Raw genomic sequence first — 16,864 nt, forward strand, 5'->3', positions numbered from 1 at the left:
TGTAGCTGCTCTGCTTGAGGGGGGCCTGGTTGGGTTATCTGCTAAGTTGTCTCTCATACCCCCCTCTCATGGATGGCCATAGCAAGATCTTGTCCCCGGCAGAGGCTGCTCAAAGCCACAACACAATGGCCGTATTTGGCTGTCTTCTGCCCCCTCACCTCTCAACATTTTATTATGAGAAATACATAAAACTTTAAAAATTATGCAGGCACATTAAACACGGTGCTGTATTTGCGCTAGCAAATATCTGTGTGTGTCTCCATTTGGTCATCCACCTTATATTTTTCTTGCATTTCAAAGTAATTTGCAAACATTAGTTCATATCACCCCTAAAATCTTATATATATCATTAATTAGAATTCGATATTTGTTAAGATTTTTTTGAGGTATAATTTATGCACAGTGAATGTAAAAGTCATAATTGTACCTTTGGAAGAGTTTTGATAAATGTATCCAGTTTGGTAACCCAAAGTCCTATAAAGATATAGAACATGACCATCATTCCCCCAGAGTTCCCCTAACATCTCTTCCTGTTCAGTCCCTCCCCTTTCCAGAGGCAACCACTGTTTTGATTTTTATTCATACTCGTATAAAGAAAATAATTAAGAATGCTTTTTTTGTTCTACAAATAAAAAATACTGGAAAGGGTATGGAGAAAAGGGACCCCTCCTACACTCTTGGTAGAAAGGTAAATTGGTGCAGCTGCTATGGAAAACAGTATGGAGGTTCCTCAAAAAGCTAAAAATAGAGTTGTCCTATGATCCAGCAATTCCTCTCCTCGACATATATCCAGACAAAACTATAATTCAGAAAGATAGATGCATCCCTATGTTCATAGAAGCACTATTCACAATAGCCAAGACATGAAAACAACATGTGTTCATCAGCAGATGAATGAATAAAGATGTGATACATATACACAATGGAATACTACTCAGCCATAAAAAGGAATGAAATAATGCCATTTACAGCAGACATGGGGGACCTAGAGATTATTGTACTACGTGAAGTAAGTCAGAAGACTTATCATATGATATCAAGTATATGTAGAATCTAAAAAAATGTTACAAGTGAATTTACTTACAAAGCAGAAACAGACTTAGAAAACAAACATGGTTACCAAAGGGGAAAGGTGAGGGGGAAGGATAAATTAGGAGCTTGGGGTTAACATATACACACTGCAATATATAAAATAGATAATCAACAAGGACCTACTGATTGCCTTTTCTTTTGATTATGGATCACACTCTCTTGTGTATCTAGTGATTTTGGCCTATATCTAGAGCGTCAGCAAATGGTAGGTTGTAGAGCCTCTGGGTTCTGTCTTGTTTGTCCAGAAAGTATTCGTTTTGTTTGTTTTGTTCACTTTTTACTTTAGCAAACTCTGCCTTTCCTGGTGGGAGCCAGTTGAAATCTCTGTTTAGTTCTTTTAGTCCTTAATTGAACTGCTTTGAATGGTCCCTGTACATTCCTCGATCAAGGGTGAGCCAGAGATTTGTGCAAAGTTGTTATGCAAGTTTTGCAGCTCTCCCTTCTTGGACATACCCTTCACTTTACAGTTGCTGTGGTTGTGCACTCTGTCTTTAACCTTTTAGATTTGTGGATTTCTCCTTGAGTTTTGGCAGCTCTGCTTGGCAGAGGTCTGCTTTCAAATGATGATCTTTAAAAAAAGAGTAGATACTTAGTGCTGTTTCCTTCTTACAGGTGTTGACTCTTCTCCAGAATCTGTTTACCTTGTGGTTGCTTTCTAGTGTCTTGTGATAATCCTTATAATGTGTGCTGAGTTTATAGTTGTTAATTTCTGGGAGCTGGGTTTTAATTTGAGCTACACTGACGTTACTGGAAGTGGAACCTGCTCTGCTTGTCTTTTAACTTTTTTTTTTATTCTATAAGTTTCCCCTTCAGTTATTTATTTCTCTTCTCTCTCCCCCTCCCTTTTTCCTTCTCTCAGCTCAGTCATTTTTCAGTAGTGTCCCACTATCACGATTTTGCTGATTCCATCCATGCAGTGTCAGTGTTCCTCTGTCATCTCAGTTGCCTATAAATTGATAGTCGGATCTAGTAGCTTCCTAAGATTCACATTTAATTGGGGGAAGAGGGAAGACTCAGTGTTTCATAGGTTAGATGGTGTGTTCTTTTGTGGAGAAACACATTTTCGTGTTGTTGTCTGTGTTGAGAGGGGGTGGCTGATACTCTATGCCTACGTCCATTAGTAGGGATTGTAAAATGGTGATAACTTAGTCTGGGAACCTGTAAGGGGATCCTTGAGACCTTTACAGGGGTTCTCTGAGGTCAAAATTTTTTTAATAATAATTCTAAGACTTGATTTGCTGTATTTACTCCCAGTCTCATGATTATACAGTGGAGTTTTCCAGAAGCTACATAACATAACAATGCAGAAGCTGATCAGAAATCAGCTGTCTTCTATTTAAACAGGTATTAATGAAATTTGCAAAAATATAAAGCAGTGCCACTCTTCTCACTAATTTTTGCTCTAGAAAATATAGCTATTTTTACAATTAAAAGTTAGTTACATTAACATACAATAGTTTTATTGCTGTTAAAAGTACATTAATATTGCCTAGGATGTGGGAGTAGGGGTAATGTAGAGTGACTGCTAATGGATATGGGATTTCTTTAGACGATAATAAAAATGTTCTAAAATTGAGCTGTGCTGGTGGCACAACTCTTGAATGTACTAAAAACATTAAATTGTACACTTTAAATAGGTGAATTATATGTTATACAAATTATATCTCAATAAATCTTCTAAAAAGTAAAAAAAAAGTACATTAAAACTGTTTCTCATAAATATCAGTAGAGTGCACATAAACAAAACCATTTATGGTCCTCAACATTTAACTGTTTTCAAAATGAGTTAGTTCTGTAGCATCTCCCACAGTGACCAGTCAGGGTGTGTGTGTGTGTGTGTATACAATAAATTGGTCATGTATAGATATCATTGTGAAATTGTTTATTTGACTTATTTCAGTCAGTAGCAGTTATTCTTGTTGATGTTCAGTTGTCCCCTTTGGACAATGAGATAATCTGTTTTGGAAACCAACTATAACTTCTGCAAATCTCATTTTTACTTAGAAGAGCTTTCCCTAAATTTTCCTTTTCCTCTTCTTATATTAACCTGTGAGCCATCTGTCTATTTTCAAATATTCAAAGAAAACTAAATGTTTCTTCTTCTCATGATTGATTTATGTAGAATATGGTACAGATCACGTTTACTTCAGAGACTTGTTTTGCATTTGGGCCAGTTAATCTCTCTGTTCATTTGCCAAGGGCTACATTCCCAACCTTAGTCAAGTGCCTGGCAAATGCATGCCTTCAGTCACCAGGACAACCAGACAATAGAATGTCAGTCCAAATCAATCACTATTATTGAGCCTTAGATGAAGCTAAACAGTGGATGAGTAGTGTTCATGCTAGAGGTGGTGCTCTGGTATTGATGCTATCCCTAAACCATTGATAATCCACGAACAGTTCTTCATATCAAGACAAGTAAATAAAACTTCTTAATATTCAGTTCTAAATGAAGTATCAGACCAACTTGCCCAATTCTCCCTTGCTCACCTCTGTGTTTATTCTTGTTATATTCTGAAAAATGTAAAAAATGTAAAATTTGCCCTGTAGGGAGAGAAACATAAACTTTTGGTAATTTTTCCTTCTTGGCAAGCTTGCTTATCAGATTCATACTGTCTTAGGGAATGAGAATGCTTTGCTTTAAGAGACTTCACAAATTAAGTTTAGAACAAATGGAACCAAAACGTTGGTGGGAATTTTTTTTTTAATACCATTTTAGAAAATGGTTCTAAAGTTTATCCAAAAGCTCAAAAAAAGTAAAACTAGCTGGAAAGAATTTATAAAGCAAGGAGTAAATAGGATTGGCTCTAGTAGATACTAAATATGTCTCTATGTTTATAGGCAGTAATTTGCAATGTAAACTTGAAGTAATTAATTACAGTAATCTGCAGCTAGTGCAGGGCCTAGTAGACTAGATCTGTAGAATAGATCCTGAGATATACTATAATCCTTATGTATATTAAATATGTATATGAAGTTATTATAAAATAAATTAAGTTCATCAGTCTGCTGTGGAAGGAATTCGTTATTCAATAAATGGAGAATCAATTAGAATGTTAACTGACATGGTACGCCAAGATAAGTTTCAGAAAAATTTTAGAGTTAGGAAGCCATAAAAATATAGAAAATAGTCTCAGAGTATTTCCCTACAAGATACTTATTAATCTTAAGGGGAAAAATAGTGACTTTACTGTGGAGAAATCTGGCCTATATTGTTTTAACCAAGTGATTAAAGTTAACATCACCAGGAATGGGACAAACTGACATCATGTGCTTCCTGATATGATGCACTGGGAAGGATACAACATTACTTATGTGGTATTCCTTCCCAAAATGCGTAACATAAATGTAATTATGAGGAAACCTAAATTAAGGAACGTACTATAAAATAACTGACTTGTACTCTTCAGAGATGTCAAGGTCATTAAAGACAAAAACAGACTAAGGAACGGTTCCCGATTAAAGGAGACAAGACAGTTATGGATACTGTACCAGGAGAACTTTTTCCATTTGCTGTTAAGGATACTGTTAAGATAATGGTTAGTCTGTGGATTAGATAGTAATAGTATAAAGTGTTAATTTCCTGATTTTGATAATTGTGTTACGGTTATAGGAAAGAATGTCCTCATTTTTAGGAGATACACATTTAGAGGTAAAAGGTTCATGTCTGAACCTTTAAATGGTTCCAAAACTTTTTTTGGAGAGAGAATGATAAAGCAAATGTTAATCTTAGAGACTCTAGGTAAACAGTACATGGGACTTCTTTCCACTACAATTGCAACTTTTCTGTATAACAGATTATTTCATAACTAAAAGGCAGGCAAAACTAAATGGTAGTGTTTAAGGTTAGCTGACTACATATTTAACATTTAAATGTGTGGAGACTTTATAGACTAAAAGCAATGGAAGAAATCACAAAAGTAAAAATGGCAAATTTAGCTAAAACATGGAAACTTACTAAAGACATGGCATACAAAATTGAAAGACAGAGCAATACCGGGTACAGGGTAATTTACATATGTCATCTTAGTTTGATAAAATAGGGCAGTTGATAATCTTTCCCCAAACTACTTGTCCCTTTGCTAATATACTAAATCTTACATTTTTAAAGCTGTTTATAATTTATAAAGCACATTCATGAATAGATGTGTGTTTAGGAGGCGAGGGGCAGCTTAGCAAGCTCATGCTCCTTACTGAAGAAAGGCGGGAAGTCTCCGTCTCCTGGGAAAACCACAAAACACACACACAACACACAAAACACACAGCTGTTTGGACTAAGAATGGATGCCTAACCCTAGGGGCCAGGGACTAATCAGATCCTCTCTTTTACGAAATTGAATTAAGGTTCACAGAGGCTGGACTGAAAAGGTGAATCACTTAACCGAAAAGGCAGTATGTAGTTGGGCCATGTGCAGTCTTAACAAGTAAACAGGAAAAAAAAAATGTACTAAGATAAGCAAGAGCAGGGATTAGACATAGTATGAGAAACAAAAGTGATAAACTATGTGTTTGCAGGGGGCGGGGTGTGGAGAAGGGCTTTGGAAACAGGTAATCAGACTGCCTAGGTCCCAGATGGCTTCCTGTTTGCAGTGCAGGTTCCCATGTTTTAAGTGTTACTGTTCACTTTGCATAAACTTGTTTTATCTGATCAAATGTGGCTGAGTTTTGGTTCTTTGCAACCTACCTGGAATGCAATTCTGACATTAGAGACGTTAAATGAAACAAGGCATGGGAGTGTGCTGTGAGTTGTATATACTGACTTACCGTAGGTGTTTGAATTAGATCTGCCCGTCTCCTTCACAACTCACAAACACTTGCAGTTAAGGTTTATTGCTATTTCCACTTCATTTAATTTCTCTCTAGTATCCTAAATATTTTCTTCTTCTATCTTTTCTATTTCTTTGTAATTATCAGGTTTTTTTTTTTTTTTTTTTTTTTTTTGCGGTATGCGGGCCTCTCACTGCTGTGGCCTGTCCCGTTGCGGAGCACAGGCTCTGGACACACAGGCTCTGGACGCGCAGGCTCAGCGGCCATGGCTCACGGGCCCAGCCGCTCCGCGGCACGTGGGATCTTCCCGGACCGGGGCACGAACCCGTGTCCCCTGCATCGGCAGGCGGACTCTCAACCACTGCGCCACCAGGGAATCCCCAATTATCAGTTATTTTGAAAAGTGTTACCCTCTCCCTGAAACTCAAACTCTGGTACTTTTCTCCTTTATTCTCAAGTGAATGGGTTTGTATAATAAATTGGCCCTTAGATAGTCCTCACTCTTGGAAAGTTCTTCCTGCAGGGAAGGGCTTCTTTCATTTTATGTTCATCTCTCTGTTGTTATTCCCCATGCACATTATAACACAGACCTAAAAAACAGGCTTTTATTTATTATACTATTTAAATCATTATTATTCTTGGATGCTGGGATGGTATCATAGTAAGTCCACGTTGCATGTAATTCAGGCATCGGCAAGCTTTTTCTATAAAGAGCCAGATAGTAAATATTAGGCTTTTGTATCATACAGTCTCTGTTGCAGCTACCTAGCAAAGCAGCCCTAGACAATAGATAAACAAGCGGACATGGCTGTGTTCCAATGAAACTTCAGCTTTAAACACAGGCTGTAGGCCAGATTTAGCCTGGGAGGTGTAATTTGCTAACCTTTGGCCTAAATTTGATTTGAGAATTTGGATCAGTGAATTTATTACTTCTGTGTAAGTTGGTAAGCTGAATGTTCTAGGTCAGCATGTATATTTTAGACAGAACGAAGGGGAAAAAAAGATAATTTCCACTGTACATATATTTCTGGGCTGTTAGGAAGTTGCTTCCACCCATGCACCAGATATTTATTTAGTGTCTGCTCTATGTTTGGCAGGCACTGAGAATACAGATAGTGGCAAATCGGAGAGAAGGTTCCTGCCACGTGAAATTTACATTTAGAAGTTGTGAGATAAAGGTCTGTGAAAATAAATAATACATTGTGATAACGTTTATATTAGTTTTGGTGTGGGGAATGTTACCCCTTTGGAATGGTGGTCAGGGAAGACTTTATGAGGGGGCCTTTGTGGCTGGAAAGAGCGACGATGTAAGATGAGTTTGGAGAGTTAATCAGGCGTGAGATCCTATGGGGCCTAAACAGGTGGTGATGAAGAATTTGATTCTTAGGCTGAGGAAGCCATTATAAAGTAGTTTGTGCTTAAATTAAAAAACAACAACAACAAACTAGGATTAAATAAATTGGATTTGATGTCTCATAAATCTGATACTCCCTCACATACCCAAATTATCTGTCTGGTTCACAAAGGCTCTGGTGTCTCGGTGGTCTGCACATGCAGCTTGTGCATGCCTGTTTTCAATGACTCAGTTGCATATGTTCTAATTCTTGCTAAAACGTTTTGTAAAACCAAATTTTAAGATGGAATATACCATACAGTCCTCAAAAGATGTAAATAATTGCAGGACTATCTGTTTCTTTGCTTAAGGCATATGGATAGTGTTATTTCTTTAAACACTATTAATGAGTATAAATCCTTTATAGATAGGTCATCACTGAGAAATACCTGTCAGCTGTTGACCTAGAAATACTAGCATAGTCATGCTCATGTAGACTTGGGTGAATGTAGAAAATTTTAATAATGTACTTGTTTTTTCAGTATTTAACTTAAATCATGGCATATATATGAGATATTGTTTCTGATTGTTAGTTTTTAGGACAAAGTAAGGCAAAAAAAAAAAAAACCCTTGTTTTCCCTTTTAGGGAAAAATGTTATGTTGCTGATAGAATTTGTGTAGGTCTATCGTAACTCTCCAGAGAACTTCTAATGTTAATATTTATTTCTGTTAAATTTTTCTTTCTGCTTCCAAAAAGTGGATGTTAGTTACTTGCTCATGAATTTTTTCAGTTCTTTAAGTCTCCTATTTGTTCCTATATTTTATGGACAGTACTGTTAACTGCTGTAATTATATCTTACAGAAGAAGGCACTCCATCTCTCTACTGAGGAGAGAAAGGACAGAAAGGAGTCTGAACTCTAGTTGATGTGTATAGGTTGGCTTAATGAAAAAAGTCTCTACTTCCAGAGAATCTTTCTGTCCTTTCCTTATTTTTATATCTTTGGACCTAGAGGTTGCAAGCAGGGTCATGTCACATTGTGTATTCTTTGTATCTCTTTTATGAAAATAAGGGGTTGTCTGAATCTTAAAGGTAAGTATCCATTCCAGCAAGTTTCCACTCTATTTTGTTGTCCCTGAGAGGATTATAAAACTGTAACATGTTATCTCTATTCATATCTATTTGTCTGATGGATGCAACACTGTTTTCTCACTCTTCCTTTTATATGTGAGTAATTGAGAATTAGTATGGATGTTCCCTATTTTTGGTGTTCATAATTGAGTTGGTTAAACTGCTTGCACTGCATGTATTTACTATCATGATTTAGGTTCAGTGCTGCATAGCTTTCAGCTGCCCTTCTAGCTCTGTCTCCAAGCACCTGGTTTGTCTGGATATGCAAATGGGCTTTCTTGCTTCCTGGCTTCTGGCAGGGTGGGGGTGGGGGGTTCATTCAAGCTGGTGGAGAACGTTGTCAGCAGACCAAAGAAAGGAAGGAGGGAAAGGTTAAGATATTTACTTTCTTAACTTCTTTCATGTGGGATTTCTGTAGCCTGGCTGCCTCCTTTCCTTGAAGGTCAAAACTCCCATCAAGTAGCCCTCTTAGTTTTAAGGTTGCCAACCACTTCCTCTTCTTCTACCTTCACTGCCAACGGGTGGTGGTAGGTCCTCCTGTTGCTAACCCTTGGACACTATACTCTCACTTGTGATTTCCTTACAGCCTACCTATGCTTTAAACAGTCTCTATTAAACTTCTCAAATTACCCAGATTGAGTGTGCCATCTGTTTCCTAAGGCAACCCTGACTGATAAATGTACTTTAAAGTATTTTAGATTCTGTCAGTGGTTATTGTGATTGCAATTCTAAAGTGGATTAGCACTAGAATAAGGGAAAAAATTATTCTGACAGTTTCATGAACTTATTCTGTTGGTTGATGTGTGATTTTATTTTTAATTCCTCCATAAGATGTGGTTTTGGGTAGCATTGGCCTGGTTACTGAACACTTAATATGGCACAACCCATTGTTTTAAGCATTGTGGGGAATTCAGAAGTAGGTGAGACACATGCTCAGTAATTCTAATAAAAAGCAGTTTGTGGTAAGTTTCATGTGAGAATTACAAGTGCTATAGTAGTTCAGAGAGGGTGATTGTTCCATTAAGACCACTTTGATTCCATCTGCAGCAGGACTGAAGAGAGACCTACAGTTTCCTGTGTTTCTGGTAAGGCCTGTATTTCCCAGTCCTTGCTTACTTCATCACTCCATAACACACCAATGCAAACCACATAAGATACCAGGCTCCAAAGTAAGAATAACTAATACTATTTAAAATTCACTTATATATACCTGTTCTGAGTAGACAACATATTAACTCATTTAACCCTTCCAACATCTCAGTGAAGCAGGTTCTCTTACCTGAGTTGGAATTCACATTAAGGCAGTCTTATTTCCTGGTCTAGGCTCATAACTACCATACCTACAATATTATTCTCTAATTAAAACTAATTATCCACCTCTCCAGAGAGATCATCAAAATGAATCCATCATATATGCAGCCCTTTCACATGATGGCTTTTAGGTATCCTCGTTGCTCCTCAGTGATGTTTCAAGGCCTGCAGCCCTGTGTTCCTCTTGCCAGTAGAATTTATCACTTGCTCTGTCATCCTGTTGCAGTCATACCAGTTAGCCCCCCTCATTCAATATAGATTTCAGCACTTCACGTAGTGAGTGTCTTTCTTCCACTAGTGTTAACCATTTCTGCCAATCCCAGTGTCTACACAGGTAACTCAGCCTCTGGAATTCTTTGACTTCTTATGTCCAGTAATCCTTCCTTCTGTTTTAGACTTTATTTATCAGTAACTGTATTACTTCTCAGATTTCAAGTGTAAGCATCCTGTTCTCTGACCATCATTGCTTCTCTCTTCCCAGCTCATTCCCTCTAATTTCGTACTCCAACAGTTGTGGGACAACCATAAGAGACCTCCAGTCCACTGACGCTAAATTTCTTTGTTGTGTATCATCCTTACTGTGTTTTCATTTTTCTTAACCTAGCTTTGATTCTGTGTTCTGTTGTTATAACCACTCACTTTAACTCCTGTTGTATTTTACCTGATTAAAGCCAATACTCTACCTACTTTGTACCTAAACAACCAGATGAGACTGGTGGAAAACACACCACTGTCTTGACTAGTTTCACTTTAAATACTTGTGACCTCAAAACCTTAGTGCTGCCTGCAGTTTTAGTTGGTTCACTCTCCCATTTTTATTCAGTTCTGAAAAACCCTCCCTTTTCAGTTGATGGTGTTTATTATTTTCCTTTAAAAGAAAAAAAAACCAAAACAAACATGGAGGAAGGAGAACTTTATACTTTCCTATCAGCAGATCTACAAACCTGAAAGAGCAGTTTCAGGAGAATGGTAGGAGCAGAAGCCAACTTTTCAGGGACTAAAATGTGAATGGATCAGAAGAGATAGGGACTGTGACATTTTCCCAGATGTATCTCTGGAACACTGTTTTTATTTAATGAATCTTGTTCAAGAAGAGGTTTAGTGGCTAAGTAAATTTGAGAAGTGCTGAAAACTATATATAGTATTTATATGGAAAGGAAGTTTCCATTTGCTGGCCTAGATTTTACTAAATCATTAGTTTTCAAACTTCGGCCTATTTCACAGTCACCTGAAGGACTTGATTGCTGGGTAGCACCTCCAGAGGTTCTGATTTCATAGGTCTTGGGTGGCTCCTAAAAATTTGCATTTACAACAAGTGTCTAGGTGACACTGATGCTGCCAGTCCAGGAAATTGGGGAATCCCATTTTGAGAGTCACTTCACTTGAGTAAGAATTCAGCTGCCAAGAGTGGCAGGTACAGTTAGGATTTTGAGCAATATAGCAAGTAGCTATTATGGGATAGCATAGTCAGAAGAAATAAGAGCTGACTAACAACATCATGGAACTTTGATAGTAAGATAGCAGGAATTTGTAGTGGACCCAAGCAGTGAGTTTTAATGATTTTCTCTAGTAGTTTGACCTGTCAGAGAAGGATCAGAACCACCAGCAGTTAGTACAGAATTTTGAGTGACTCCTACAGGCTGCTAATGTCATATATGTATAAAATTTATCATCAAGCACTCCATCTTTGCTTTGTATTCCCATGATGAGTGCCAAGACAGTAACTTTATGATGTCTTTAACCCATCTCCTTTTTATTTGTTTGTATCAATGTTTATTATTTACTATTCATTAATTGTTTTTAGTTAAAATTGTATATGTTAGTTAATAGGGGTTTTGGAATACAAAGACTAAATGTCATGAAGTGTCCTAAACTAATTCTGTCAATTACAGTCAATAAGTCTTTGAGCAAATTTCTCTTGTTTTCTCACTTGGGAATTTTTAAAATAAAAGAATTAGAAACTACCAGTTCTCGCTTTATGAATGTAATTGTAAAGCCACAGAATCTTTTCCTAAGGAGAGTCTCATGTGGGTTTTTGTGTTTTTTTTTTTTTTTTGCGGTACGCGGGCCTCTCACTGTTGTGGCCTCTCCCGTTGCGGAGCACAGGCTCCGGACGCGCAGGCTCAGCGGCCATGGCTCACGGGCCCAGCCCAGCCGCTCGGCGGCATGTGGGATCTTCCCGCACCGGGTCACGAACCCGTGTCCCCTGCATCGGCAGGTGGACTCTCAACCACTGCGCCACCAGGGAAGCCCTGTTTTTTTTTTTAATATTTTAATTTTATTGGAGTATAGTTGATTTACAACATTGTGTTAGTTTCAGGTGTACAGCAAAGTGATTCAGTTATACATATGCATATATTCATTCTTTTTTAGATTCTTTTCTCATATAGGTTATCATAGAATATTGAGTAGAGTTCCCTGTGCCGTACAGTAGGTCCTTATTGGTTATCTATCTTATATATAGTAGTTTGTGTCTGTTTATCCCAAGCTCCTGATTTATCTGCCCCTCCCCTTTAACCATTAGTTTGTTTTCAATATTTGTAAGTCTGTTTCTGTTTTGTAAAGAACTTCATTTGCATATTTAAAAAATTGGATTCCACATATGAGTGACATATGATATTTGTCTTCTCTGTCTGACCTCACTTAGTATGAGGTCAGACATGTATCTAGGTCCATCCATGTTGCTGCAAATGGCATTATTTCATTCTTTATTTATGGCTGAGTACTATTCCATTGTATATATATACCACATATTCTTGATCCATTCCTCTGTTGATGGACATTTAGGTTGCTTCCATATCTTGGCTATTGTAAATAGTGCTGCAGTGAACATTGGGGTGCATGTGTACTTTTGGATCATGTGGTTTTTTAAAAGTAGCTAAATATTTATTGGAGAAGCTGGCCCTCTACAGGGTTTATATAGAATTTCTAGTGTAAGTTGCATTACCGTTCCTGGGTATCTGAACTTCTTGGGCTTTGCCACTGAAATGTTTTTATAATGAGATTGTGCCATCACCTAGGCCTCACTTATGTCAGTTGTACTGCCTTAATGACTTTGTAGTATCTGTACTGAGCCTGGAGTAGGAAGGAACCACAAGAAATGCTGTTTTGAAACATGCTTGGGGTACATAATAAGAGAGGAAAAGGGTGAATCCTTTTTTCCTATCTTTATTTCTCTCTTACCCACTTCAGTGAGGACATAAGCTTGAGAAGGGTGCTACCTTTCTGTCTCTGATTTCTCAAATCTTTGTCAGGCTTTTGAAGTTAGATACTGCCTTCTTTTCACAGTGTTACAACTGGTTATTTTTTAAAGTAATATAATTTTAGAAACTTGTGGATGTGTTTTTATAGCATTACTGAGGAATAATTAATTATAATAAATAAATATTTAAAGTGTACAATTTGAGTTTTGACATATGTTAAACTGTCATTACAGTAACAAGATAACATACATTTTCATCATCCCCAAGAGTTTTTTGTGCCCCTTTGTAATGCTTCTCCTGATCTGCTTTTCATCACCATAGATAAGTTTACATTTTCTAAGATTTTAAATGAATAGAATTACGTAGTATGTACTTTGTAGGGGGTGGTTCTGAGGTCTGTCAATCAGCATAATTGTCTTGAGGTTTATGCACGTAGTTTCTTGTGTCAATAATTTGTTCATTTTTATTGCTGGATGGTATCTTACTTGGATATTCCACAATTAATCCGTTCACCTGTTGATAGACATTTGGGTTGTTTTCCGTTTGGAGTTACTAGCAGTAAAGCTGCTGTGAACATTTGTGTCCAAATCTGAGTATGGACATGTGCCTTTATATTTCTTGAGTAAATACTTAGAAGTAGGATGGCTGGATCATATCGTAGGTATATGTTTAACTTTTAAAAAACTACCAACTGTCTTCCAAACTGGTTGTACCATTTTTACATTCTTGAGAGTTCTAGTTGTTCCACATTCTCACCAGCATATGATATGGCCAGTCTTTTTTTCTTTTCCTGGCTAGAACCATTATTATTTCAGAAATAACCATCCAATGTAACTTGAGGTGGTTAGAATAGTTATTTCTGGATGACTGTAATAAATATTTGTCAAAACACCAAGTACCTCAATAATCATACACATTTCATTCATAAAAACTTCCAAAAGTTCTTATGTATCAAAAAAACTTACAAATGGCACAAGAGAGTTAATAGTCTATAGAGGAGAGAAAGAAAATTATTCTAGGGGAAATTCTAATGAAGCATTTTCTCCATTGCATTTTTTTTTTCCGGCACGCGGGCCTCTCACTGTTGTGGCCTCTCCCGTTGCGGAGCACAGGCTCCAGACGCGCAGGCTCAGTGGCCATGGCTCACGGGCCTAGCCGCTCCGCAGCACGTGGGATCTTCACGGACCGGGGCACGAACCCGTGTCCCCTGCATTGGCAGGCAGACTCTCAACCACTGCGCCACCAGGGAAGCCCTCCATTGCGTTTTTGATTAACATAGTTCATGAAAAAAGCCTTGCTTTGCCTTTCTTTAGTCTTTTTGTTTTTGGCCATTCTAGTGGTATGTCTGGGTGTCTGTGTAGTGGGGTCTGTGTTTTTTAAATTTGCATTTTCTACATGACTAATGATGTTGGGATGCTTATTTGCCATTTGTATACCTTCTTTGGCGAAGTGGCCAACTTTTCTGCCCACTCTTTTAAAAAAAATACTGATTTGGGGTCTGTTTTATCACTGAGTTTTAAGAATTCAAGGTTTTATACATTTTGTAACTACCTTTTTTCAGTTGGTGGCTTGCCTTTTCATTTAAATGTTTTGAAGAGCAACAGTTGTAAATTTTGATGAAGCCCACCTTATAAATTTTTTCTTTATACTTCTCTTTATGTTTTGTGTCTTATTTGAGTTCTGCATCATTTCATTTCTTTGATTTTATTGAAAACTTAAATCTCAGATTCTCATTTTTTAGCCATTAGGGAAAAAAAGCATAGGAGGTAATTATAAAGCTAGAGTTGTATCTGCCTTGTATTTGTGTTTTGTTATACTTTAATAGCAAATTACTTATGATTCTAGTACTTTTTATTTATTCTTTTTGGTTGATTTTTAAACTTGTCAAGGATTCAGGAAATTGCCACTCACTGGTCTAATTCCTTTGTTTTACGGGGTGAAGGAACTGAGGTTCATAAAGGTTACATGACTTTGCTGATTGTTTACAGTGTATGATTATTTTAAGACCAAACAATCTGAGGTCCTCTGAAATGCCATTTCACTGTTTGTTTCCCTGTGAGGAGCTGTTCTTTGTGATACTGTTGATAAGATTTTACTGCATGCTGTAACATTAAAATAAATTTAGTTCCTTCATTTGTTGCTTCTTCATTGATCATTGTGATAAATATCCTCATTGAAAGCAATATTATTAAAATTAAGTAGGTTATCTTTCTGAGAGAATCTTAATTATCTTAAAATTTCATTAAGTTAAGATGTCGAATTTAACACTTTTGTTTTTTTAATTCTTTCCAAAGGTCTGTAAACAGATTTGGCTAGGATTATTTGATGATAGATCTTCAGCAATTCCAGACTTCAGGGATCCACAAAAAGTGAAAGAGTTCCTACAAGAAAAATATGAAAAGAAAAGATGGTGAGTGAATAGTTTGTATTTAGAGCAAAGCCTCCCCAAATCACATTAATTATGGGTAAGATTAGTATAAGAGGAAGGAAGGAAGAAGGAAGGAAATAAGTAGGTAGGTAGGTAGGTAGGGAATAAGGAAATAGGTAGATACTCATTATACTTTGGCTTTTTATTGAATTTGGTTTCCACAGACCTTTACTTCTGCTTTATCTTAACTCATCTGTGCCTAGCAGTAGCCTGTTTCTTATCACCAGGCCTCTTACCCTTTTGGGGGAAGTTAGGGATTCTTCCTTATAAACCGTCTCTATCCCTGTTAGCTTCTCTAGACATTTTAGTCTTATAAAGCCTCCTGTATGCAGAAAATTATAAGACACTGATAAAAGAAATTAAAGATGATACAAATAGATGGAGAGATATACCATGTTCTTGGATTGGAAGAATCAACATTGTGAAAATGACTCTACTACCCAAAGCAATCTACAGAGTCAGTGCAATCCCTATCAAACTACCACTGGCATTTTTCACAGAACTAGAACAAAAAATTTCACAATTTGTATGGAAACACAAAAGACCCTGAATAGCCAAAGCAATCTTGAGAACGCAAAACGGAGCTGGAGGAATCAGGCTTCCCAGACTTCAGACTATACTACAAAGCTACAGTAATCAAGACAGTATGATACTGGCACAAAAACAGAAAGATAGATCAATGGAACAGGATAGAAAGCCCAGAGATAAACCCACACACGTATGGTCACCTTATCTTTGATAAAGGAGGCAGGAATGTACAGTGGAGAAAGGACAGCCTCTTCAATAAGTGGTGCTGGGAAAACTGGACAGGTACATGTAAAAGTATAAGATTAGAACACTCCGTAACACCATACACAAAAATAAGCTCAAAATGGATTAAAGACCTAAATGTAAGGCCAGAAACTATCAAACTCTTAGAGGAAAACATAGGCAGAACACTCTATGACATAAATCACAGCAGGATCCTTTTTGACCCACCTCCTAGAGAAATGGAAATAAAAACAAAAATAAATGGGACGTAATGAAACTTCAAAGCTTTTGCACAGCAAAGGAAACCATAAACAAGACCAAAAGACGACCCTCAGAATTGGAGAAAATATTTGCAAATGAAGCAACTGACAAAGGATTCATCTCCAAAATTTACAAGCAGCTCATGCAGCTCAATAACAAAACAACAAGCATCCCAATCCAAAAATGGGCAGAAGACCTAAATAGACATTTCTCCAAAGAAGATATACAGACTGCCAACAAACACATGAAAGAATGCTCAACATCATTAATCATTAGAGAAATGCAAATCAAAACTACAGTGAGATATCATCTCACACCGGTCAGAATGGCCATCATCAAAAAATCTAGAAACAATAAATGCTGGAGAGGGTGTGGAAAAAAGGGAACCCTTTAGCACTGCTGGTGGGAATGTGAATTGGTACAGCCACTATGGAGAACAGTATGGAGGTTCCTTAAAAAACTAAAAATAGAACTACCATATGACCCAGCAATCCCACTACTGGGCATATACCCTGAGAAAACCATAATTCAAAAAGAGACATGTACCAAAATGTTCATTGCCGCTCTATTTACAATAGCCAGGAGATGG

At 37.2% G+C, this 16,864-nt stretch overlaps 1 protein-coding gene across 4 annotated transcripts in view; it reads left to right on the forward strand.

The window, feature by feature from the left end:
• Positions 1–16,864, forward strand: part of AGFG1 (ArfGAP with FG repeats 1) — a 73,127-nt gene that overhangs the window by 27,729 nt on the left and 28,534 nt on the right. For all 4 annotated transcript variants that reach the window (XM_082840942.1, XM_082840943.1, XM_082840944.1 and 1 more), the window contains exon 3: positions 15,131–15,246. In XM_082840942.1, coding sequence (XP_082697068.1) covers positions 15,131–15,246 — 116 coding nt within the window. The remainder of the gene's footprint in view (positions 1–15,130; positions 15,247–16,864) is intronic.

The sequence above is a fragment of the Leucopleurus acutus genome (genome assembly GCF_964270905.1).
Source record: "Leucopleurus acutus genome assembly, chromosome: 6".
NCBI lineage: Eukaryota > Metazoa > Chordata > Mammalia > Artiodactyla > Delphinidae > Leucopleurus > Leucopleurus acutus.